The sequence below is a fragment of the Crocodylus porosus genome, unplaced genomic scaffold (genome assembly GCF_001723895.1).
Source record: "Crocodylus porosus isolate Cpor-Errol unplaced genomic scaffold, CroPor_comp1, whole genome shotgun sequence".
Lineage (NCBI taxonomy): Eukaryota > Metazoa > Chordata > Crocodylia > Crocodylidae > Crocodylus > Crocodylus porosus.
The window spans coordinates 5,105,187-5,128,095 of record NW_017728935.1 but is presented as its reverse complement, the minus strand read 5'-3'; the positions used below and the strand labels follow the sequence as shown (position 1 = coordinate 5,128,095).

The window sequence follows — 22,909 nt, the reverse complement described above, 5'->3', positions numbered from 1 at the left end:
CCCCCGATCATGCGAGTGGCCTCCTCTGGCCCCTCTCCATGCTGTCCACGTCCCTCCTGAAGCGCGGCGCCCAGAACTGGACGCAGTCCTCCAGCTGCGGCCTGACCAGTGCCGCATAGAGGGGGAGGATCACTTTGGTTGGCTCAAATGTTGAAGGCAGGGGGAGTCTGCCCTGGGGCACCTGACCCTCTGCTGCTTCCAAGGGCCATGCTACAGGAGCACAGGGCTTTGGGCCCAGGAACAGAACTCATCTGTGGAGCTCATGTGCTGTTCCTCGTACCAGGGGAACCTTACCCTTCCGGTTCAGGCATGGTCCATCAAAGCCAGTGGTTTCAGGAGCAGCCACAGACAGGGTGCCTGGGGGATGGCACCTGGTGTTTGGAGGCGCTGAGTGCCTCTGGCTCTAGCAGCCCCTCTTAAGAATGTGGACTGGGGCCCTCCCCCAAGCCGTGAGTCCGACAGCATCGGCCCCTGGGTGCAGTGCACCGGGATCCACAGGACCCCCGCTGGCTTGGGGCCCAGCTTGCTGGTAGAAGGATATTTCATCAGCCCAAGCGCTACAGCAGGGCTCCAACCCCCTCCCCATCCCCCCCAAACTGCTCTCGGCTCACTCCATCCTTATCAGGGCAGCCTGGTGATGCCCCAGTACAGAGGGGCCCAGCCACCTCAGGGCTTGCAGTGGACCCAGTGCTGATCAGGTTGATCCTATCTCCCCCTTGGCTGGCCCAGGCCTCTACTGGGCCTGCACCCAGCTCACCTCCTTGTGGCAGTGTGGGGAAGGGAGGGAGATGAGCTGGGTGCAGGCCCAGTAGAGGGAAGCCAGCCCAAGGCCAGTGAATAATGTGGGTCCATCCACTGACTCCAAACCCTCATTTCTGTGTCAGGATACTTGGCATAGCCCAGGGAGGCAGGCTTCTTCCTCACTCTGAGTCCACTGACTTCATCCCACCCAGGCGGGGGGAAGCTGGCTTTTCAGAGACACAGCATGCCTCACTCAAGCCTGCTCCAGCGCCAGGATCACTCCCAAATGGGCTCCACGGCTCCCAGAGGTCTCCACAGCCCAGCCAGCCTGGGGCAGTGGCTCCCATCGCCTTAACGCCCCCCTTGCCCAGCATGGCCCCAACGCAGCCATCGGTTACCTACAGTTTTTCCGCATGACCAAAACGTCCCCACACTCGTCCTCAGACGGGAGGAAGATCTCAGGGACGACGATGAGGATCTTGCGCTTTGGAGGTGGGTTGATGTTCCAGGTGCACTCAATGTTGGCAGGGTAGTTCCCAGGGTAGTTCGGAGACTCAATGTAGCCAGTGTACTCGCCCAGCTCTCCCCCGCACTGGCGGTCTGCAAGGCAACAAGGAGCAGCGGTCACTAGGGATCAGCTGCAAAGGAGAACGAGCAGCAGAGACAGGAGGGCAGTAGGCAGGGAACTGTGCCTGCCTCAGGGAATTGTGGAAATTCCACTTGTGTGTGTGTACGCAGGGAGGTGCAGTCACCTGTGTGCAGTGAATGCACAGTCTCGCAGAGCTGAACAGGTGCCTGTGTGCTGTAACCATGCACGGGAATACACGTGTGCATGCGTGTGCATAGACAGGTGTAGATATGGTTGGATGTGTGTGCACCACTATCTGTGTGCCCGTGCCTGAGTGACCAGCCAGAAGCACCAAGGGGCATTCTAGATCAAAATCAGTTCTGACAGTGAGTGACGCTGATGGACAGGGACATCGGTGAGAGGCCACAGAGACCAAGCTGCACGCAGAGGGGCCAGGAAGCCATGCTGCAGCCACCCGCAGAGCATACTTTTACACTGCGACACGGAGGTGGAGCCATCGAAGTCGGTGGTGGTGTTGCCCGGACAGGCAATGCAATAGTTCTGGCGGAAGTCCGGCTGGTAGGTGCCCACGGCGCAGCGGATGCAGCGATGGACGCTCGTGTTGTAGTAGTGGCCTGGGGAGCACTGAACTGCAGAAGTGGAGAAGAGAAGGTGGCCTTAGGCAGTGCAAACAAGGGGTGTGGGGAGCACAGCTCTCAGAGCTCAGCCAGTCAGCACCTTCAATAAGCAAACACTGACTGACAGAGCAGCTGGCTCCCAGTCCCCACTCCTCTTCTCCCCCTACCTTGGGGAGGCAAGTCACACTGCTGGGAACACTGCCACAGAGACATTACATGACAGCTTCAAGGCCATGAAACAAATCAGTGGCAGAGCTGGACAGGCACCCCCCCCGGGGTCTTGTTTCTCAGCTCACAGCTGGTCACCCTTGAAGGGGCAAGGGGAAGAGCAATCCCTTTGATGCCGAGATCCCCTAGGCTCGTTCTGTGCTGCCGTGCAGACTGCAGTGTGACTTTTCTTTGAAGTGGCTCTTCTCTGTCTGTCTCCAGACCACAAAACGTGCCAAATTCTGGACTTGGAACTGACCTCCCTCATCACCACGAAACAGCATCAACAGAGTCACGAATAGCTGCACGGTTCTGCCAACCACGGTCCCTTGTCATACAGGCTGGAATCACCCAGCTCTTCCATACTGTTGTTATTCACCCTCATAAACACAGCAATGGCCCCAGGGCCTACACAGCTTCAGACCACCAACACTGCAGGCTCCTTCCAGGCTCCTGCCTGAGGGCTCTCGAAGGGGTAGCAATGTAGCTACACAACTTCATGGAAGCCTGGCAAATACTGTGTCTGCAGTTGACTCTCATGAGCCTCAGCACCGTACCCTGGACAGACAGATTTTGTGCCCAGGCTGGTGAATTTCTGAAGTTACTGAGCAGGGCGGTGACGGATGTGGAGCCTCTCAAAGATGTTACAGTCTGGCCCTGCACAAGGGAGCAGTTCACATGGCATCAGGAGGTGGATCAATACCGAGTGCTGTTGTGAAAGGCAGAGGGGGGAGAAGGAGAAGGGGTGGGTGATATGAAGAGGGAGGCTGGAAGTGGCAAAAGCTGCAGACAGGTTTGGGAAGAGTGTGACGGAGGTGAAAGCAGGGCCAAGATGTGGAGAGAAGCTGGGCAAGAAGTGAGGCTGGGGTTTGCCTCCCCCAAGCACCTACAGGGCTGAGAGCTGAGGAGCCACCGATCCAGTCCAGGGATACAGCAACAGTGGACCAGGCTCAGTGCCCATTGCACTGCCCAGGCACCCAGGGCTTCCCTCCCTCTTGAGGCTCCCCCAGGTGCAGAAGGACCTGCTGGCTAAGACGTACCTTTGGTGTCGCAGTCCTGGAAGGAGAAGGCACCCTCGTGCTTAGTGGTCAGGCCCCCACCGCAGGAGAAGCACAGAGCCCGCCCCACTTCGGGCTGGTAGGAACCCCGGGGACATGGCTGGCAGGGCTTGAAGCCATCCACTGAGTGCTGCCCAGGGAGACACTGACCTAAGGTCCATGCAGGAAGCAAAGGGAAAAGGGGTCAGTCCTGCTCAGCTCCTGCTCCTTCTCAGCTCCTGCTGAACACACTGGACAGAGCCAGGGCCTGAAAGCCCCAGTGAGCTCTGGGATCCTCCTGATGGAAGGACAGCCCCATGGCCCACTGATCTCTGGCAGGGACCTGGCAATTCCCTGGGAACACTGTACTGCAACAGGGCTACGCAGTGACCGCTGAAGAAGAGAAACCATTTATCCAAGTCATATCTGTACTGTGGCTCTGGTTCGCAGCCTCAGTCACGTCCCGGGCCCCCACTGTGCTAGGTGCTGCACAGACTCAGAGCAAACACCGCTCTGCCGTCTTTCCCTTGAACTCTGGGAGTTCTGATAAAACAGCGCCGAGAACCAACTCCTCCCCCAAGTCCACAGTTTTGCTCTTACAGCCCCAGCCCCATTCGACTCAAAAGTTCCTGCCGTAGGTACAACTCAGCATGGTATCCTCAAGCAGACTGGGGAAAGGGGGAGGGCAGGTCCCTTGGCACTGCACTTCCATGTCTCCCTCTCTCCTGTCCTGCTTTGAACAGAGACTCGAGGCAGAGCACAAAGGGCCTATCTGCAGTCCACTCTAGTCTGGTAACCCTTCAGCTTGGGAGAGCAGGGGCTTGTCCACCTCACACCTGTCTGCAAGAGCTGGCTGTGCTGTGTGGCTGCGATACACGGGAGGTCTCCGTGGTGTCTCTCCAGAGCCGAATGGAAGCTGCAGTCATTGCTGAGGCTCCGAGACTCCCTGCGAGCCCCCGGTTGTACGGTGCCCCGAGGAGAGGAAACCACAGCATGCTGGTGCTGCGCTGTACCTGCACAGCTGGTTACGTTGGTTGCTCCAGCTGGGCCGTAAGCGTCGCCTCTGGGGCAGTGGTCACAAGAGAGCTGGCCTTCCTTCTCCTGGTAGGTCCCAGGAGGGCAGGGGACACATTGCTCCATCTGGCCATGGTAATACGTTCCCTGCGAGCAGCTAACTGAGAGAGAGGCAGACGCATTAGTGACCTGCAGACAGCAGCTCCCCATCGGGCTACCCCTGGCTTTGGCTGCAGGTCCCAAGGGCCCACAGGGTCCCAGGCCCCTAACTGTGACAAAGAAATAGCTCCCGAGGCAGACAGTAGCGGTCACCTCCCCTGCCACCTCAGCTGAAGCAGAGGGGTCTGGTTGCTGCAATGCAGCACTTGGGGCTCACCACTGAATGCTCACTTGGCCCCAGGCCCCTGCCAGCCTCTCAGATGCAACCCGGCTGTTTTCTTACCACACTTGGATCCCACCCTCTGCTGCCCAGGCCCGCAGCTCTCCTGCCTCTCCAGGGCCATGCTCAGCTTCCGGGCCACCTCGTACTCCATGCCCGCAAAGCGGATCAGGAACCGCTCCTGGTTGATGGACTTCTTCAGGGCCTTGATCGCCGACTTCAGCTTCTTCTCCACCCGCTGCCGCAGGCAGTTCATGTTGCAGCTGGCTAGGGGGGAGAGGGCCAGGGATCACACGGTTAAGTGGGGAGGATGGGAATGAGTGGAGGAGAGGGAAAGCAGGTCCCTCTCCTAGCCTCCCCTCATGGGCTGCTGTGCTGTGGTGCCTCCTTAGAGCCACTAGCCTGATGTGTGTGTTGGTGGGGGGGGGGAAGAATGGGCCCCTCCATCCCGTGTCCCTTCCAGCATCACCTCCTGTCACCAACACAATCTGGTGGTGGCAGCAGGTACACACTTGGGCTGCGGCCCCAGCCTCAGAAGCTGATCTGACCTAAGTCTCTGGGCCCGGGTGGGAGAGAGGACGCGGGGCACTAATAGAGCCAAGTGGTGCCTTCAGGTGATGTGGGGTCCACCGGCAGCTCAGCTGGGGCATCTGTCTCTTCTGTATCTGGGTAAAGTCCCCTTCCTGTCCTCTCCCACCACCTTCTTGTGCCCATCACGGCTCCCGCAAGGGCTCTGCAAGCGCTAGTTAAAGCCACAGCATGGACAGGGAGGGGTAGGAAGGACTCCCCTAGCCTAGTCCAGCAGTGAGCCCCATCTAACTGGAGCCCCTCCGGTGGCGTGGAAGAGGGTCAGATCCCATGGCTCAGGGGAATCCTGAGCTGAACAGACCACCGATGAGGGGCCAGTCAGCGTGGGCTGGGGCAGTGGTTTGCGAGACAGACGCCTGCCCAGAGGGAGGTGGTCTGAGCAAGCCACAGAACACCCCCAGGCAATGCAATCTGTCATTTCCTGTGGACCTGGGGGTGGGAAAGGACACATCGCAGATGTGCTTCAAGGACTGTCCAATCTTGTTACGTAGCCCTGGGTTCGGCCCCAGTGCCTCCTGGGAAAGCCTAGCCCCCCAGTCCCACCCCCACATCTGGAATCCCCTCCAGCCCTGTGCGCCCTGGGCAAACGGGGTCTCGCGGGCTTGTTCCCTACCTGTGATCTCCTCTGGTTTGATTTCTGCCTCAAACTCCAGGGTGATGCGTGTCACTTCCTTGTTGGAGGGGTTGCGGGCACGGCGGCCTTTGCCCTTCCTGGAAGAGTCGCACTTGAGGTTCACGAAGGTCACCTGGCAATCCAAGCAGGGGGCCACCCCACCTGAGAAGATAGGGACAGAGGGTCATTATCTTCCCCGTGGCTCCCTCGGCCAGGGGGTCCCAACAGACACCTCCCTCCGCAGCTGCAGCTGGCGGCGGCCACCGGCTCTGTCCTCTTCTGCCCCCAACACTCACACCCCGAGGTGCCCAAGGGAAGGCTGAGTCTCACCTGGCGCCCCAGGCCTCCCCGACTCATCCTGCTTCCCCTTTGCGCGTGGGTGCAGGTGGCACTTGGCGTCCTTGATCTTGAAGGAAGCCTTTTGTTTGATTGGAGCAGCGACAGTCTCTAAAAGAAAAGGCAGGTGCTAAACATCAGGGCGCTGGCTGAGCCTCCCCGATGGCGGCTGGGGGACCTCCGGACAGACCCAGGAGAGCGAGCTTACCGACGCAGTGATGGCTGCTGTTGCCAGGCCGCTGCTGGGCCCCCTGGCGCTGGATGGGCGTCCCACAGCTCACCGTGTAGCTGCTGTCAGACTCTGCAAAAAAAAAAGGGAGGATTGTGTAGCCTGGCTCCTAAAGACACCCCTGGCCGGCGCTGCCCCCAGAGGTAAGCAGTAGCAGCAAGTATCCAGAGAGCAGGCAGCACCTCAGTGTCTGAACGGCTCTGGGTTTCGATCTGCTGTCAGTCTCTGAACCTCCAGGCAGTGCTCATCAAAGGTGCTACCAAAGGGACCGTTCAGGCAAGCCAGCTACAAGGGCCAAGACCTAGCCTGAAGCCTCCACCCTCCAATCCCAAACGTCCCAGCCGTGACAGCCTGGGTAAAAGCAGGCCAGTCCTGCAGCCCTGCTATGGAGCAGGGGGTTTAGTGGATGGGGAGCCCTGTGGGAGGTGCCAAGTGTCCCAGCCAGGGCTCTCGGACATGGGCGGATGATGCCCTGCCTCAGAGGCAGAGAGCTGAAGACACTGTGCAGCCTAATTCCCTGAGCCCTCCCTGGGCATTCAGCTGCTCTCTTGTGCTGTATAGCAGCCTCGATGACCCACCCCAGAGGTGGCTGCACTTCGGCAAGCAGCAAGGTGATTCCTGCATGCCCAGCCTGTAAAGTTTTTCATGATGGAAACTGCCCAGCGAAGCTTGAGCCCCCAAGGCAGATCCTGGAGGAGGCAAGGCCTGAGGGCTGCGAGTGCATACCTGGCAGGAAGCGGGCCTTGGAGGTGCAGGTGAGGGAGCAGCTGTCTTTCTTGCCGTTCTTGTTGCAAGATAGCGTGGCCCGGTGGGAGGCAGAGCCCACCAGGCACTTCACCAGCTCTGAAGGACGACAAGCACCAGCTGGTAACGACAGGCAGGGATGACCCATGGTGGCCAGCCAAGCACAGGCCCCACCATGGGCAACACCGAGGCAAAGGACACACTAACCTCTTTCCCACCCCACGTTCACCAGGGCAGCAGCTCTCCTTCTGCCTCCACCACCTGCTCCTGCAGCAGGCTCTGGGGACAGGTGCCACGAGGCGAGGATGAGTGGGACCCTCTGGGTGCCCACACCCACGCACTCTTGGCCCACCCTGGGGCTGTGACTTGCCAGACCACCGAGATATAAAGGGGTCTGCTGGGGTCTCACTCACCCGTTCATTGGGAAGGGGTTGTGCTCAATCTGTGCCTGTCCCATGTCTCGATTGGCAGTGAAGGGGCCAACAGGACACATCAATGTCCCTACGGGCGGTTACAAATGACTGCTGTGCCCCGCTCCCCAGAGGTGGCTGCACGCGAGGGCCAAGGAGACCACCTCTAAGCTAAGTGCCTTAGGCTCCCATGGGAAAAAAGGACACTGTATTCAGCACAAACAGAACCTGACCAGGAGAGGTCTATGCCTTATTTCCACTTTCTAAGCGAGCATCCAGGATCCCACCCTGCCTGACCCCAAGTTCTCTCCTCTCCTGACTGCAGTGGTCCTGGGAGATGAGTGTGGGGGCAAACGGGAAATGGCTCCTGACTGGCGACCCCTTCAAAGGCCTGCCCCCCCACCGACAGTGGTCGGTTCCTACACCAGGAGTCCCGGCACAGCAGCCGAGCACAGGCTGGGCCATGGGTCCCGAACCTCGTCACTCTCTGCCAGAAAGTACAGCGCTGGGGATGGGCCGGTCTCCTGCCCCCCGGGCAGTTAAGCTGGCACCTTTCCCTGGCCTTGAACTGACAGAGACACGCGCTCTGGAGCCCCAAGTGGAGGTGCTTCCTGTTGGTCTCGTGCTCCGAGCAGGCGTGGGACGGGCAAGCTGTGTGCACAGAAAGGAGTGGGCTCTGGGCTGTTGCTGTCCCTGACCCCCGAAACAGCAAAATCCCACCAGGCGGAGACACCGACTCCTCAAGTCCGTGCAACGAATAAATGGAAAGAAGTGGCTCATGGCCTGCCAGTCTAGGTCCAGCCACTGGATGGCAGCACCAGCACGCGCCAGGCCCGACTTACCCACGCAGTCCTTTTTGTTCCAGTGCAACTTGCAGCCAGCGGGACAGGTACACTCGTAGCTGCCAGGGGTGTTGATGCAGCCGAACTTGCAGCCTCCTCGGTTGATGCTGCATTCATCGATGTCTGTGGGGAGCAAGGTTGCTGAATGATGCTAAGTTGGGTCAAACCTGCTTACACTGACCTGGAGCCCGGGCCACCAGGCCACTATTACACAGGAGGTGGGAGGTGCAACCTCTGAGTGAGAGTAACCACAGGTGGGGCAAGCAGGACAGGACTTCTGGCTTCCACTGGCCATGCTGGGAGTGGTGCGAACAATGAAAAACAGGAGCACTGGGAGCTGCCCCTGTCTGTGCCACTGCCTCCCCATGTGATCCCAGTCAAGTCACTGAAGCCCCATCTCAAAGGTGGCCTGCAAGCTTGGATGCCCAGCTTATGCCCCGATTTTCAGGCCCAGTTAGCGCCACTGGGCAAGCACTGGTGGAACGAGATGAAAACTGCAGTTCCTACGAATGCAGGCGCAGGCTCCACCAGGGGCTGGAGGGAAGGGCAGGCCCACAGCCAAAGTGCAGCCGCCCGCTGTCACAAGTGCTGCAGGGTCTCTGCTGACTGGCACTCAGGAAATCTGCCCTCTTCTGCCAAGGACCCAGGGCACTGGGCAGGCCCTGGCACAGGTACAGGAGTGGGGAAGGCTCATAGTGGGTGAGGGAAGAGGAAGGCACTGAGCAGTGGGGAGCGGGTGGCGCAGGTGGCACTTGCGTGGAAACACTTGGCCACTGAGTTCAAAAGGCAGCTGGCAGCCAGGCCCCCCCGACGCCCACCCCTGACACTCCATCAGCGCACCGCCCTTCAAAGCAGCACGCGCCAGAGCCAGACACGCAGAAGCTACAAGGGAGGTTGACTGTGAAGGGAGAGCCTTGTCCCAGAGCTGTTGCCCACAGGCCCTGCGGTCGGGATGCTGGGGCTCTGGCTGGTGTGCTGTCAGGGTGGGAGCTTCCTATTTGTCATCCTAACCCTGGCACCGTCTTCACGACAGCACCCTTTGCCCACAGCTGCTGTGTAGGGGTGAGTGGCGCCTCAAAAGGAGGAACTGGGTGGCCCCTGGTCCCAAGCTGTCTCCTCAGTGGACTTTCCTGCTCATGGTACCATCTCTACCATCAAGAAATTCTGTATTATCTCCACCATCACTCTCAAACTCAAGAAATGAAAAAAGCCCAGCCAGAGGTGGCCACAAGGCTCCTTGCCCTCTGCTGTCAGCCCCAGGCAGCTAAGGTCCCGGAGCCGGCATTTGAGGTAGGTTTCTTTTTGCCGCCGGTGTGAAATATCCCTGCTAGTGGGAGCCTGACAGCTGTTCTGGGACGTTCCAGGCCAGGACCAGCAAGCAGGAGGGTCTACTCACGTGATTACACACTCAGCAGAGTAATTCCCACGCATTTCCTCCCACGTTGTCAGAAAGGCAGAGGCCAAAAGACTGGTCTGGCCTAACCTCTTGCGTACTGCAACCCCAGGGACTCCTAGGAGGGCAACTGATGCGTCTCCTGACTTCCTACAACTGCTCCCCACAAAGTTTGGCCTCACATGTCTGATCCAGGCACGTGGCTTCCCAGGAAACCTCCTTGAGAATCGCCTCTGCTCCCAGGGGGAGGAGGAGCACTGCAGCAACATGACGTGCCCCAGCCAGCACACAGGCAAGAGAGCGTTTCTGGGTGAGCTGGTGCTCAGTTCCTGTGGCTCTGGGTCTGCAGTGACATGCACGTGCCTTTGTATGTCTGCTGCTAAACACTCGGCCCCCTGCGACAGCTGCGTGGGCATGCCAGTTGGGAGCAGAACAGCACCCGGTGGGTGAAATCCTGGGCTCGCTGAAGTGGGTGTCAGCAAGGCTGGGGGCAGGCGGACGAGCAAGGAATCCATGGGCAGGCTGCACCGCTCTTGCGGGAATCTGGGCTTGGTGGAACTTGCGTCGCTGCCAGACTAGAGTCTGATGGAGCTGATCGGTGCGTGCACAGACTCCGCTCGGAGCAGGGCATCAGCACTGGGCCCAGGCGGCTGGGGGGCCCTGCTGCATTTTGGCTGGGGCTTACCACCCTTGGGTAGGACAGCGTAGGGGCCTGACACTGAACCCTTACAAAGGGTCCCCATAAGGGGCATCCTGCTGCTGACGTTGCTGCAACTCCCTCGGGCAGGAGGGTTTGGAAAGCGCGTGTTCGTGGGCTCGGCGGGGCTGTGTCTGCAGGCAGGCATGTGCTGGGCAGCGCGGGAGCCTGCCGCTGGCGAGCGTGTGGGGCATGCGTGCTCTTTGTGTTTACACCTCTGCCTTAATCCAGGTAGTTGGGGGGGGTGGATCTCAAGCCACCTTGCTCGGGTTGCTCATCGCACAGCTGCCGCAACATGCTCCAACAGCCCCTCGGAGCGTTTCATCCCCTTTCCCCTCTCCGGGGGGGTAAGGCCCGCCCCGCCCCACCCCACCCCACCCCGGGGCTCTGCCTGGTGAAACTTCAGTTGAAGCCTTTCTGATGTTCCCTCCCCCACAGCCCATCCCAACTTCATGCCAAAAGTGCGGGGGATTTCCCCCTCCAGTCTCCTCCAGCGGACAAGTCGCAAATCGCCCCTGTCACTTTGTTTGATGTTGCAGAGACTCACGTCTGGCTTCTCAGGCCTCCTCCTCTGCCTCCCCCCCCCGCCCCCCTCCCCCTGGCCTCGAGCAGCCTGGGGCAGCTGATAAGGAATGCAGGTTCTGGAGCAGCGTCTCCCACCATGCAGAAGTGGTCAAGAAGACGGAGGTCCCCTCTTGCTGCTTTGCTTCTGCCCTTCCCAGCAGGTAAGGGAGCATGGGGTTTGCAAGGAAGCTACTGGGCAGTAGCAGCTGGCCCTCTGCCTACTGGAAGGCCTGGCCAAGGAAGCAGCAGCCTGAATCCCTGAGAGGATCGGGACCCTGGACCTTCAGCTGCAGGGAGGGGATCCCGGTATTTGCATCCAGCAGCCCCCCCTGCTATCCTCTCCCCTTCTGGAGGGGTATATGGGCTAGCTCCTGTCCGTGACCTCCCTCAGGCCTTTCAGATTACTGGCCTGCTAATCTCCAGTTTCAGAGCTGAACACCCCCCGCAAATCCACATCTACAGCGCAGCAGGTGTTTATCCCCCCATGAGGAGCAAAGGACCCGAATAACTGGATCGGCCTGCAGGTCCATCTAGCCCGTCTCTGATGGGATGGCCAGCACCAGCTTCTGGAAGGTAATACCCCAGGGACCAGCTCTGGGGTCCCATGCCTCCAGAGACACCTTCTTTCTATTCCAGGGAATGAGAAACCGACTTTTCCCTGGAGCAGGAAGGCTCTGACCCTTCCAGGATGCCTGTGGTTTTGAATGCACGTTCACAGCTTTTCCTGAATCCAAAGCTCTTTCACAGCAAACCCGGAGCTGTCTGGAATCAGACAAAGTAAAACTGGGCATACCCCAGCAGGCTCCATATAGCTCTCAGCTCCTCCTTTCCCCTTCCTAGCAAACCAGGCAGGTCTGTCCCTTACAGTCTGTTCTCCAGGGATCTGCCAATCTTAGCCTGCAGAAGCCACAGGGCTCCCAGCCCTAGCCCTAGCCCTAGGGAGACAGTTCCCATACTGAGTGGATCCTGGGGCTACGAAGCTGGTAAATGGGAAAGCAATTGGTGGCTGACTCTGCTCTAAGTCCAACAGGCGACTTTGGGAACTTCTGAGAGCGCCCCCAGTCTAACCAACCTCTGCTAGCCACAAGCTTGGTTTGCTTGCTCAGGACACACGCAAGCTCAGTGCACCCGGAGGACTAGAGGCTGTGCAGGAAATGCAAAGGAAGAGAGGGATGGATAAACACCACCTCCCCCTGGCTTCCTCCCGGTGAGCTCCCCTGTACCTCCGCAGTGGGTAACTCCATACAGCGTGTAGCCTGTGTGGCAGAGGCAGTGGAAGCTCCCTGGCGTGTTGATGCAGATGTGGTCGCAGGTCCTGTCAAAGGAGCACTCATCGATGTCTGGGGGGAGAGCAGAAAGGCACAGAGCTCAACCAGAGGGTCTGCTCTACGGGGAGGTAACAAGCCCTGTGACGCAGCAGACACTTGGGGGCCTTGATTCCTCTGCTGCTCATCTCCAGTGTCCCCCAAGAAGGCTGGTACCAATCCCATGCCCACAAGGATGCCCTGACCAGACACCCAGCACAACTCTGTCTGCAGCAACACCTGCCCCATTAATTTGGGCATGACAGGGGAGCAGAGCAACCCCTTCCTTGTCCCAGTTCCCTGAGCCTCTGTGACACTGAACCCTTGGGTGCAGATTTGGCAGCAGCTGGGACCAAACCTGGGACCTCTGGAGCTTAAAGCAAGAGCCTCTGAAGGCAGGAACAGGCTCCTTAGCCTCTCTGAGCCCCAACCAGACCACTAGAAGGGGGAAGGTTAGCATGGTGAGCAGCCTCTGGGCTCCTTGTGCTGCCCCACTTTGCAAGTTGTTTGCAAGGCACAAGGTTAAATCCCAGCATGTCAGGGCCCCGGCAGGGCAGGTCCTGCCATGGGATGCATGAAGGGGCAAGGCAGCTCCAAACTCCCCAGGCTACGTGGCCAGCCCATGCACTGCTGGGAAAGCACACTCTCTTGGCAGGGCCCCCTGGTGCCAAAAGTGCCAGCTCCATCTCCTCTACCCTGGGATGCGCAGTCTGCGGGGGGACCCAGCCCAAGGGGTTCTTTTCATTTACTGGCATCATTAACTTAATTGCCGCAATCGTGTAAAACTTCCCAGAAGGCAGAACCTGGACAGAGATGAAAGGGATCAGAGCCTGAAGGCACATCTACCCCTTGCCCAGGGCTGGCTGCGTGCCCCAGATACCAGATTTGTACCACCTCACATCCCTGCCAGTCCTGCCTGCAGATGTTGGCCCAGGGAAGCAGGAGGGCCTCAGTGCTTGGCCTGGCTCACACCAGGGCTCTGCAGGGACTGGCCCTTGTAGCGCTGGGTGCACCAAGGTGACTCAAATACGAGGATCACAAAGCTCCAGCCTCCTCCCTCCACCCAGGCTAATGCAGGTGCAGGGAGGCAGAGAGAAACAAGCCCATAGATGAGCTGGGAGTAGAAAACCAGGAGTCCTTGCTCTGTGTCACCTATGCCGGCCATGAAACGAGAGGCTGCCTCCCTTCTCTTCCCTCTGTGCACCATCCTGGTCCCAGCTGGCTGATCCAGGTGCAGGAGCTCACAGGAGACAGAAGGCAGTGGTAGGACAGATACTGTTCCAGGATTGCCTGGTCTGGGCCTGAGGTCCCACCCCTGCCCCTGCCTTGTCTCTGAAGCCCACGGTGAAAATAAGAAGTGACGACCCACGCTGAAACCCCAGACTGGGCCTCAGCAGCCCCCTCCCCCCATGTCTTCCCACTCAGTAGGGGCATCTTCTAGGGAACAGGGTGAAACAGGGAGGTTCTGTGACTCCCATGAATGGTCCTAAGAGGCATGTCAGAAGGCAGGAAGATTTGCACCTTTACAGACTAACTAATAAAAAATGTATATAGAAAGAGCACAAGCTTTTGCAAACCTCAGTTCACCTCCAACTGCCTCTCAAGAGAAGCAAGAAACTAGGTGGTGTGTGTGAATATGAGCCACAGCGTTCATGTTGCTCTCTCCCCACATCCCCTGCAAAGGCCTAGTGCAATAAACAGCTCGAACTGTCTGTAAAAGCAGTTACGTGTCTGAGTGTTAATCTGCGTGCTAAGTTGTGAATGGGGCGGCATGTCCCTCTGGGTTTGCAGGCCATCCGGACAGCACAGGGTCAGGGGAATGTCGCCAGAGCCCTGGAGTTCAACACGCACATCACCCACGCAGAATGCATGCCTGTGTGTGTGTCAGCAAGAATGCCTACGGAGGGATGAAAGTGCACAGCATGGCTGCATGTGTGTACATGTTTTATACGTGTGCTGCTATTTGCCGCATTGTGTGAACAGAGCCAGCCCTAGAGGTGCGTGGTGTGGGTGACCACCCAGAGCACTGTGCTTATGCTGGGCAGGAGCTGTGGAGGGACTTCAGTGGCAACTAATTTTGGGGGCTGGGCAGTGGGGCCCCCCTCTTGCCGAGCTGCATGGGAGCTGATTGGAGCCAGCTGACCAGGGCAGTGAGATAAAAACCTTGCAACTAAAGGAGTCCTCTCAGGCCAGATCCGTAAGCACATAACACTCAGCGCTGGGCCAGCCCAAAAGTGCCCAGCCCCTGGCGGCTGCCATAAGAATAATGGAGGACTCGCACCACCGCTCACCGCTGCCGAGGAGAACACGGGGTGATCAAGCAACTCTGGCCCCAATTCTGGTCAACTCTGCTCAGACAAAGCCCTTCGCACAACCCTGCTCATCACTACTGCGAGCCCACTCGGAGTCACAGCCCCTAAACTGGGAAGGGCTAACCTACACCGGGTCACCCTTGGAGGTCTGTGGTTTCCTGGGGACCCTCTGTAGTTTGCTGTCCTTGAGGCTCATGTGTCAATCTGTGAAAAGGGCCCACAGCCCATAAGAGAGCTTGCCTCGGCTGCCACCTCCGATGGCCCAGCTCTGGCATGGCTCTTACCTTGACAGGTCCTTTCGTTGATCAGCAGCTTGTAACCTTTCCTGCAGCTGCACTCAAAGCTGCCCACCGTGTTCCTGCAGATGTGGTCACAGCCGCCGTTGTTCTGCCCACACTCATCGATATCTGTGAGAGGGGAGGGAGAATCAGACCCTGGGGAGCTATTACCCACTGCCAGTGACCAAGCTAGAGCAGTCACTTGCAACGACCGATCGAGGGAGGTGTGGGGATGGTGTTCGGTAATGGCATCACTTGTCCAGAGGCCGGAGCATGAAGCTGAGGCCCCAGGCTGAGCTTTCACTTGCCGTGGGGTAAGAGTGAGTAACACAGAGCGACTGATATGTAGTGAGTTCCCACCTCCTTATCCCTTGCTACACTTTGTTCCTCTGTCCATGCCCCAAATCTCTATGGACCTTGGTTCCCCATCTGTACAAAGGGGATAACAGACCTGTGCTGCCTCTCAGGTGGGTGTTAGGTACCGGGACACACTATGATAAAGGGGACTGCAGAATAAATATCTAAGAGAGGCAGACGTTTATGCCTGATCCTGTACTGCTGAAGTAAATGGGACTTTTGCTACTGATTCCTGGGGCTACAGGGGTGGGGGTCTTCCAGGACGTGAGGAGTATACTTAGGTTTGCCAAGCAGCAGCTGCTTGGTTGGTCCCAGTGCAAAATGCTGTGAAGCAAGCGACATGCTGCAGCCAATGTCAGACTGAGCTCTCCCCATCCACCCAAAGAAATGCAATGTTTCCCGTGGCCAAGCACGACCTCCGGGGGTCTTGTGGGCCCCAAGCTGGCCACAAGCCTTGTGTTGAGGACTAGTGCAAGAGCAGGTGGTCCAGCCGCTAGTCCTGGTCTCTTCTTCCATTCCTGCCTCTGACTTGCTTCATCATGATCTTAGGTGAGGCAGTTCACCCTCCTTCTGCATCAGCCTCCCAGTCTGTAAAAGGAGGGCTCTAATGCACACGTCCATCACAGGGGTAGGAGAAAGGTTAACATTGGCAAAGCATTTTCACGTCCCCTGGGTAGAGCACGTGTTACAACAGAGACACAAGGCTCTGTGAAGTGACAAGTCGGGGTGAGGGTTATGGGCACCTTGGGAATGTGAGCATTAGGGAGAGGAAGGGTGAGGGAAAGGGAGAGAGACAGAAAGAAGGAACGACCCTGGGTGCGGCGTGACCTTCCAAGGACAGTAGCTGTACAAAACAAATAGAGGCTTTCCTAAACCTTTTACTTGGCCTTTCGTGCAATAAGTGACTAAGAAGCAAATCATCTCCCGCACTTCCAGAGAGCTTCTCTAGCCTGTTAAGAGGCTGGTGGCGAGGTGGGTTGCCCCGTCCGAGACAGAATAATTACTACTAGGAAACAGCCTATGAAACAGAACAAGGCCAGGCTGACAAATCCCAGGAAGGAGTTCAGGCAGACTTTTCCCAAAGCTTCTCCCCCACACCCACCCTCAGCTCATCAGCTCCAGGACGACAGCTGCAGCTCTCTGGGGTTGTGGCTTTTCTTTTATTATTGCGAGTGAACTAGCTGTAAAACAGCTCGCAATTGTAATAAAATCCCAGACACAGGGGATATGGCTCCAGGTTATTATGCTTTCCTGGAACTGCAGAATGGTAGAGGTGGTGCACTCTGAAAAATAATAATGAAGCAGAGAGGGTCTGGAATCAGTCAGGCAGGTAGACGGCTTTCAGCTGAACGGTGCTTTCCTTTCAACTAAGGTCAAGTTCCCGGAGCTGCCAAAAGACAGAACGCAGGCGCCTTCCATTTCTGGAGTTCCACCTTCTCTCAAGGGGGCTGCCCGGGTCAAAGGTCTCCCCTTGAAGGGATGGCACACAATGCAGCTGTATCTGGAACTCCAAACGCGTGCACGTGTGAGCATGTATGTGCGTGTGTGTGCACGTGTGTGTTACTGGATCTTTTTCACTTCCGCACACGTCCCCACACACACGCGTTTAGGTAGGTATAACTCCCAAATTCTCCTTTCTCTTCCTAGAATTACTATAGTGAATGGGCTAAGTTCAAAGCCAAAGGACTGGCAGCCATGTTAAATGGGATTTCCTTTCAATTACAGAACAAGGAGCCTGGTATGTGTGCCTACAACTCATGTCACATATGACAATCTCATGGGTGAAAACTGCCTGGGAACAGGCTTCCGCTCCCATTCCATTCTCAACCCAGCTGAAAGTAAATCCTCAGCCAGAACAACCTTCCCTTCTATAGCTTAAGCGACACAGCCAGGCCCATGCTGCCCAGGCAGTACAGAGGGTCCACATTAATAACCCACATGCCTATAAAGCTGCTATCTAAGGGCCTCAAAGCACTTGGCAAATGTTAATTCCATTTTGACCCTGTGCAGGATCAGGACAATGGGCCCATTCACTTGACAGCAAGACACGAGAGATGAACCATTACCACTTGCCATAATAACAGGAACCGAAGGCAGGCTTCCGAACCAGGGCTGTGACCCACCCAAGGCCTCGCAAGAAGACTAAAGTAGAAATCAAAGCTGAACCTAGAATTCCTAGCTCCCAGCCCTGTGCTTTCATCACAAGGCCATCCTTTCCTACAATGCACCAGCACATCTCGCCTGGTTGAAGTTTCTGCTGGGAGGTTTCAACCTCATTTTACCAATCCAGAAACTGAGGCAGGCCCAGCAGGGTGGCGCCGTCAAGAGCTCGGAGTGGAGCGAAGGAGCCCAGGTTCGGACTGACATACGGGTCAGATTGGCCATAAGGAAAAACTTCTTTACAAGTTGAGTGCTGAGGGTCTGGGACAGACTCTTCCCCAGAGGTGGCACAGTCACCCACCCTGGCAATCTTCAAAAAGCGTCTTGATGCCCACCTTGCTGGGGTCATCTGAGCCCAGCAGTCTTTTCTGCCCAAGCGCAGGGGGGCTGGACCCGATGGCCTTGTAAGGTCCCTTCCAGCCCCTAACAACTACGAATCTGTGACTCGTGCAGTGCTTGGGCTGCCCAGCCGCACTGTTGCCTCAGCTGAACCTTCCTCACAAGGAACAGGGCTGACCCTTGCGGCTTTAATGATGCAGCTACAACCACGGGCTCTGAAGGGACTGAAACAACAGGGCTGAGGGATGGGCTGAGTCAGGGTGGGGGCTGGGAAGTGGGATTTTCCTTTCCCTGTGAGTAAACACACATAGACCACAGTGCCCAAAGCTGCCCCAGGGCACTGAGCAGTGACGTGCCCTGGAGATCTCTCACTGCTGTATGGCTGCACACGGACTCCTGACTGAAGTTCCCCCACGGTGAGGTGGTCAGACCTGCACATGCCCTGATACGCCCCACTGAGCTGGGCAGGTCCTGGGATCATGGCTCCCAACTCCTCTGTGTAGCACATCTTCCCAGGTGGATGTGGGGATGGCAGCTGGGACGGAGCTTCTACCTTTTTGCAGGTGAATCGACTTTCATCTTCCACACTGCACAACAGACAATCCAGGCAGGGGCCTCAATGTGGGTTACAGCCTACCGGTCTATCAGAGCGGGTGCTGCCATGGGGTCAGCTCCACAAAGGTATTTAGGTGCCTACCAATGGCAGATGGGGCTATAAGGAGTGACTATGGGAGGAGATGAAAGAGCCGTTCCTTAGGAGATCCCAGCCTGCCATAACCAGAACATCCTATCCGAGCCACAGGGAGCATGGGCTACTGTTGCTGGAGGTGAATTTGCCCCATAATGTATAAAATCAAATTGCTCTTAGCAGAGATCCCCTGGTGGGACAGCTACCAAGCCCCTACCTTCCCTGAAAACACCAGGTCCTCCCTTGCTGGTCACTTGCCTTTGCACGTTTTCCGGTCGACCTGGAGAGTGAAGCCCATGGGACAGCTGCACTGCACGCCTGTGGCTGCATCTTGGCATTTGTTCTCGCAGCCTCCATTGTTCACGGCACATGTCTCTGCATGGGGCAGGAAAGTAAAAGAAAGAGATGAGCACTATGCGCTTGTAAAGGCCGCCCGGTCTAGAAGCATGGTACCACCTCCTCTTGTTGAGAGGACTTTGCACCCACCTCCTGACGCCCCTGTGTAAGGGGATGCCCAAGGCACCAAGGACAAGGCTTGCAAAAGCAAGCACTGATTTGGCTGTCCAGTTCAAGACATTGCAAAGAGCCCCAGTTTCCAGGAAGGGCTAGGTGAGTCATGAGATTTGGGCCCAGTGAGGGCACCTCGAGCTGGGTACGTGGCTGCTCCTTACTTCTGAAAGTCCGCTCACATGGCCCTGATATGTCATGAATGAAACAGCAAAGCAAGCAAACCAGGACAGAACATCTGGTCCCATCTGGACTGAGAAAGAAGAGACCATTCTCTTCGCTCAGGTAAGAAGCTGCGGCGTCCCATCGCGATACCATCACCCATACCTACTCACAAACATTTGGCATTACTGTGTGCATTGTCCTTTGAATTATTTCACCTTCTCAGATGAGGGCATCTTTCATCTCTGAGCGGGGCCTTTTCCTGCTGGAAGGCACCAAGTCCTTGCCCCAGTTTCCCCTAGGGAGGTTGGAGGTGGGCTGGGAAAGACCCTGCGTACTTTGTGCCCTGTGTCATGCATGCTGACAACACACTATTTGCTGCTGAACACCAAAGGAAGGGAGCAGGAGACAGAAAAACTTTGGGGCCTGCTGGTGTCGGCCCTGCACAAACAACGAACAGCTGCTGCCAGAGGTTGTTTTTAATGTCTGCCTGACAGGAGGGGGACTTCCTTTTTAGCAATATTAAGGATCTAGAGGACAACAGCTACTAGATTAAAATAAAATATTGTTATAGCAGTTTTAAGGCAGGTCATACGTGAGGCATAAATCTCCAAGTCAGAGCCCCACTTAGGCACAGTCGGCAGAACAATGCTTTGCAGTTCCATAGCGTCTTTCAGTAGAGGATTTTAGACCATCTGAAAAGCATTTGCTAACCCTCCCAATGCCGATGATGTACGTGGGCCTTATGCCCTTGGTTTTCAGACAAGTAAAATGAGGACACAAGTGATTTGTCCCGGGTCTCAGCGAACGCCAGCGGTGAGGCAGGAAAACGAACCCAGGTGTCCCGATTCCAAGCTCCCCTGCTGTAACCCCTGTCTAGCCCTCTCTTCTTCAAAGAAGCTGCTGTTTAATACCATCTCATTATCTTGGCTGAAGCCAGGCAGACAGGAAAGGGGGGACTAAAATACCCTGTCTGCTCTATCGGGAGACACTTTCTCTATTAAAAAAACATGTCAGGCTGTGACACAGGTAAAAACCAGAGCAGCTGCTCGGGAACATTTGGAGATGGATCAGGGGTGAGACTGAGACGCAGCAGGGAGCAGGCAGGCTGCAGGGGAACCCGTGAGCACATTAAACCCCATGTGACACCACTTGCCACCCAAGACAGGAGGAAAGCAGAGTTTACTGAGGCAGGCCAACTTGTTATACAATGACAGGCCACCCTCAATCACTAGAGGGAGGCCACCACGGCATGTGCAGCAACTCATTCTGTAGAACAAATCACAAGAAAATGGGAACAGGATTTCAAGTTACAGGCTAGGCTGCCAAGGGAAGACACCAAGCGGAGAACTCCAGCTAGCGCCCACTGCCCCTTGAATGCATCCAAGGGGCTCAAGTCTTCCCACAGGAGCAGACTCTTCTTCTCCACCCTCTGCAAGAAGCTTGATCGTGATTACCTAGCTCAATGGACACAACCACACTCAGAGACAAGTCTGGGCTTCAGTACTGTTTGCAATCAGGGACTCCGTCTCAGAGCGCCTTTACCAAGCTGCCTGTGAGCAGACACGGGTTTCCCAGTGAAGATAACTGCAAAGTCGTGCGATCAGGGTTTTGGGATTGATGTAAAAATCTTGCCCATGCCATGTCTGCAACCCACACCCGGTCAGTGCCCCCAGCGGGGGAATCAAGAAGTGAAAAGCTCCAGCGAGCTCCTTGCCAGCACGCCGGCTGCTTCTGAGACTGGAACAGATTCCACCACCCGGCACACCACCACGTTTTGTGGCAGGGTCTATGGTTTAAGCATGTTGTTTAAGCATAGGTATAGGCTGGTGATTCTCAGGCAGGGTCCTGGGATATGCTAGGGTGCCACCAGATCTTTTGGAGGGTGCCTCAAGGTGCGAGGAGATAACCAGAAAAGCTAAGCAAATAAGCCACGCTCAGGCTTGCCCCTGCCTGGACAACCTCCTACCCCCACTGCAAGGAGTAAGCCCTGTAATATATAAATCTGGTTGCTGAAACTGGGTGCCATTCGAGTCACAAACGTTACAGAGGGTGCCTCAAGTCTAACGAGGGCTGCCTCGAGTCCAAAAAAGTTGAGAAGCCCTGGCAGTGGGACTAGGCTTATAAAGTGAATCCAGTTTTGCTGTCCCACTTGTGTATGTTCATGTTTTGCAAAAAGTCACCCAAGCCGCATCAGTGCTGGAAAACACATTACTTTTTCTCTTTTTTTTTTTAAATACTAATTATTTCAGTACCAAACTCAGCTGTTGCTGGTACACAGGGAAGGGCATGATTTTAAATGAAGCATTTTCATCAATGTGAAATCAATCTTCATTTTTTTGTGGTACTAACCACAGAACAATAGCTTGAAATGCACAAAGCTGCTTGCGAAGTTTCATGAGGTTTTCCTTCCAGGCTGTTTACTGCATGAATGGATGAGCCATTTGGGCTCCAACAAACCTATTAAGCAAAGGCTAGAAGAAAATGCCTTGGAAAAGCTGAATTCCAGGTTCTCCCTCTTTACAGGGAACGCTTGGGGTATAAATGACTGAGACGTGCAACGGATTACTTTGGGGATGGCGACCTGGACTTATCCCAAGCGTGTCCCACTGCTGCTATTTATGCTGGCTCCGAAGAACAGAAAAGGGGGACCCTTCTATGAAATTCATGGTCAGTATAATCACAAAATGATATGCCAAAGGTCGTGGTTCTTCAGCTAGGCATCCAGCCAGGTTCGCGCACAGATGCAGCAAGGCAGTGGCGCTCCCCTCCGCAGGAAATCAGGCAGCCTCCCACTGCCTGCATACATTTATGACAATTCATGCCATTTTCAGCTATGCGAGAGGTGGAGGTCAGCAAACTGCTGCAAGCCATGTCTGGTGGGAGAGGGGTATCAGGGCTGGACTGAAAGTAGTCTGACGTAAGTATATGGACTGCAATGGTGGCTCAGTGGACGCAAGTGCACAAACAGCCATCGCTGGGACCTGCAGTCAGGGCGAGGCAATTAGGACGCCGAGAGTTTCTGTTTGAAGGGAGGCTCGGCAGGACTCAGGTGGTCAGTGGAGGGAGAGGGGTTATTGGTTTCTACACCCATAAAGCCCTTTAGTATCCAGCAAAACAACAGAGCAACCAGTAAAGAAATGCGAGACAACTGGACAGGAGATTGCTCTCTCTCTGGAAGGTATCTTGGGGATGTTTAGGCTCATCCTGTATCAGAGCATTTAGTTTAACTCCCTATAGCCTTTATGCTCAGAGTGGAGAGTGCTGTTGATCTGCAGCTCCTAGATGCCCACCTGAGATCAAAACCTCCCAGTGCTAGGTGCTGCATGTTATAAAGTGACATATACCCTAAAGGGTTTCTAACAGCATAAACGAAACAGGACATTCAAAAGGCTTAGAAGGGATACCGAGGCACTTCATATGCTTTCTTAGGGGAAGACAACCTGGAATTTGCTTTTTGTCTGATACTTTGGGATCCCTGAAACCTACATGACGCATCGAGTCAGAGCACTAATCTTCTGGAGGAGAAACTATTAACTGCTAACTCACGGCCTATCGGTGTTTGAAGTCAAACCATTGTTCTAGTGGCAAAGGCAGAAGCACCAATAAGTATGAATTCAACAGGGTCACTGTCAAGATGAAAATCAAAGTCCCCTTTTTGCATTACCGAAACCAGCTGCCGACTGTCGTGCCTGGAAGGATACCAGGTGGGATTCTAAAGCAGTTTATAGGAATTTGGTGTCGGGAAGGCAGTTCTGAATAGTGTGTAAGGGAGTGAGGCACACGAGTCTCGCTGAAGAAA

At 56.1% G+C, this 22,909-nt stretch overlaps 1 protein-coding gene across 6 annotated transcripts in view; it reads right to left on the bottom strand.

Moving 5' to 3' along the window:
• The window catches only part of SCUBE3 (signal peptide, CUB domain and EGF like domain containing 3), a 90,301-nt gene that overhangs the window by 3,551 nt on the left and 63,841 nt on the right, over nucleotides 1-22,909 (bottom strand). For 3 of the 6 annotated variants that reach the window (XM_019546745.1, XM_019546744.1, XM_019546747.1), the window contains 13 exons: nucleotides 18,697-18,813; nucleotides 14,901-15,023; nucleotides 12,224-12,340; nucleotides 8,347-8,469; nucleotides 7,077-7,214; nucleotides 6,330-6,422; nucleotides 6,116-6,232; nucleotides 5,786-5,947; nucleotides 4,648-4,851; nucleotides 4,205-4,366; nucleotides 3,195-3,362; nucleotides 1,798-1,959; nucleotides 1,144-1,341 (listed from right to left, as the gene is read on the bottom strand). In XM_019546745.1, coding sequence (XP_019402290.1) covers nucleotides 1,144-1,341; nucleotides 1,798-1,959; nucleotides 3,195-3,362; nucleotides 4,205-4,366; nucleotides 4,648-4,851; nucleotides 5,786-5,947; nucleotides 6,116-6,232; nucleotides 6,330-6,422; nucleotides 7,077-7,214; nucleotides 8,347-8,469; nucleotides 12,224-12,340; nucleotides 14,901-15,023; nucleotides 18,697-18,813 — 1,884 coding nt within the window. The remainder of the gene's footprint in view (nucleotides 1-1,143; nucleotides 1,342-1,797; nucleotides 1,960-3,194; nucleotides 3,363-4,204; nucleotides 4,367-4,647; nucleotides 4,852-5,785; nucleotides 5,948-6,115; nucleotides 6,233-6,329; nucleotides 6,423-7,076; nucleotides 7,215-8,346; nucleotides 8,470-12,223; nucleotides 12,341-14,900; nucleotides 15,024-18,696; nucleotides 18,814-22,909) is intronic. The other 3 variants (XM_019546749.1, XM_019546746.1, XM_019546748.1) reach the window with 1 other exon arrangement.